The 1,650-nt window shown below is 53.4% G+C and overlaps 1 protein-coding gene across 1 annotated transcript in view; it reads left to right on the top strand.

Annotated features, from left to right (window-relative positions):
• Positions 1–1,416, top strand: part of KCNK17 (potassium channel, two pore domain subfamily K, member 17) — an 11,140-nt gene extending 9,724 nt beyond the window's left edge. Inside the window, exon 5 of the mRNA XM_005873790.2 lies at positions 936–1,416. Coding sequence (XP_005873852.1) covers positions 936–1,246 — 311 coding nt within the window. The 3' untranslated portion in view covers positions 1,247–1,416. The remainder of the gene's footprint in view (positions 1–935) is intronic.
• Positions 1,417–1,650: the final 234 nt, after the last annotated feature.

Here is a 1,650-nt window from a genome sequence, read left to right as displayed (position 1 = left end):
AAAAATCAATGATGAGAGAGAATCATTTATCGGCTGCCTCCTATATGCCCCCCACTGGGGATCAAGCCCACAACCGGGGCATGTGCCCTTGATAGGAATCTAATCCGGGACCCTTCAGTCTGCAGGCCGGCGCTCTATCCACTGAGCCAAACCAGCTAGGGCCAAGAAGAATTTGAAATGAAGAACACTCTGAGCCTAGGGGGCAGTAAGTGCAAAGGTCCTGGGGCAGGAAAAATGATAGATGAAGACTTGGGAAGAAGACCAGAGTGACTGGAGCACAATTCTCAAAGGGGATAAGTGTGCAAATCGAAGCTGGAGAAGTAAATAGTGGCCTTGAGATAACAGGACTTCATCTGAAAGCCCAGAGGGAGAAATTATTTTCCCCATGTCCCAGGTGAGGGACAGTCAGACAGATGAAGGTCACACAGCCTGGAAGAACGGAGGCAGGAAACAAACTCCAGCGGTTCCATCTGTTCTTCCTAAAGGCCCTGGCAATCTGCCTCCCTTCAGATATGAGAAAACCACACAGAGACACGCGAATGGCAGATCAGGCCTCAGGATCTCTTGGAGGGCTTTGTGAAAACGCAGATGCGGGGCCCACCCCAGACGTTCCCAGTTCAGTAGGTCTGGAGTGGGGCCCAATCATTTGCATTCCTCACAAGCTCTCAGGTGGTGCTGATGCTGCTCTGAGAACCACTGGAATAGAGCACAGAGTGCCTTAGACAAAGAGGAACTGTCGTTACCAAACCCCTGGTGCCAATCCAGGGGGGCTTCCTGGATGCTCTCAGAGGTGACCGCCAGGCCAGCGGTCTCGGACCAGTCTGGACTTCCCATATTGTGCTCCTCCGTGTCAAGCCATGTCTGCCCATTTCTGTGTGGGGAACTTGGCCCTGACTTTCCCAGGACTCCAGCCTCTGACCTTGCCTCTCCCCTAGGGATGGACCCCTCCCGGCAGTACCCACTGTGGTACAAGAACACAGTGTCCCTGTGGATCCTCTTTGGGATGGCGTGGCTGGCCTTGATCATCAAACTCATCCTCTCCCTGATGGAGACCCGGGGGCGATCATATTCCTGCTACCGCCACAGCTCCAAGGGCGACTTCCAGCCCCGAAGCTGGAGGCAGGGCCCAGAGGGAGAGGCAGAGCGCCACTCCCCACGGCCAGGCTGCTACCCGGAGGGGCCTGGGGGAGCCAGGCCGCCTTCGGAACCCTCGGCTCAGGTCTCACGCTGTGGGAAGGAGAGCTAGTTACACTCCAGGGATTGTCCCACCTTCTTTCCCAGTAGCAAGACCCCTATTTTAATCTTGGTGCAGGGCCACCCAGACGAAAGACGACATTTTTTATGTCTTATTTTGAGACTAGGTGCAGTGTTGTGAACAAATTCTGCCCAATAGGGTCCATAAAGAAGTATCCTGTATGGCTTCAGTGCTGGGGTGGGGTGTGGGGGGGGCGGACAATGTGTATTCTTCTTCCCCAATTTCTTTTTTAAAAAATTCTTTATTGTTTAAAGTGTTACATGTGTCTCCTTTTTCCCCTATTGATCTCTCTCTGGCTGTTCCCACCCCCCAGCACATGCCATCACACCCCTACTGTCTGTGTCCATGGGCTATGCCCATATGCATGCATACAAGTCCTTTGGTTGATCTCTTCC

This window comes from Myotis brandtii, unplaced genomic scaffold, assembly GCF_000412655.1.
Source record: "Myotis brandtii unplaced genomic scaffold, ASM41265v1 scaffold420, whole genome shotgun sequence".
NCBI classification, from domain to species: Eukaryota; Metazoa; Chordata; class Mammalia; order Chiroptera; family Vespertilionidae; genus Myotis; species Myotis brandtii.
This window is presented reverse-complemented; position numbering and strand designations above follow the sequence as displayed.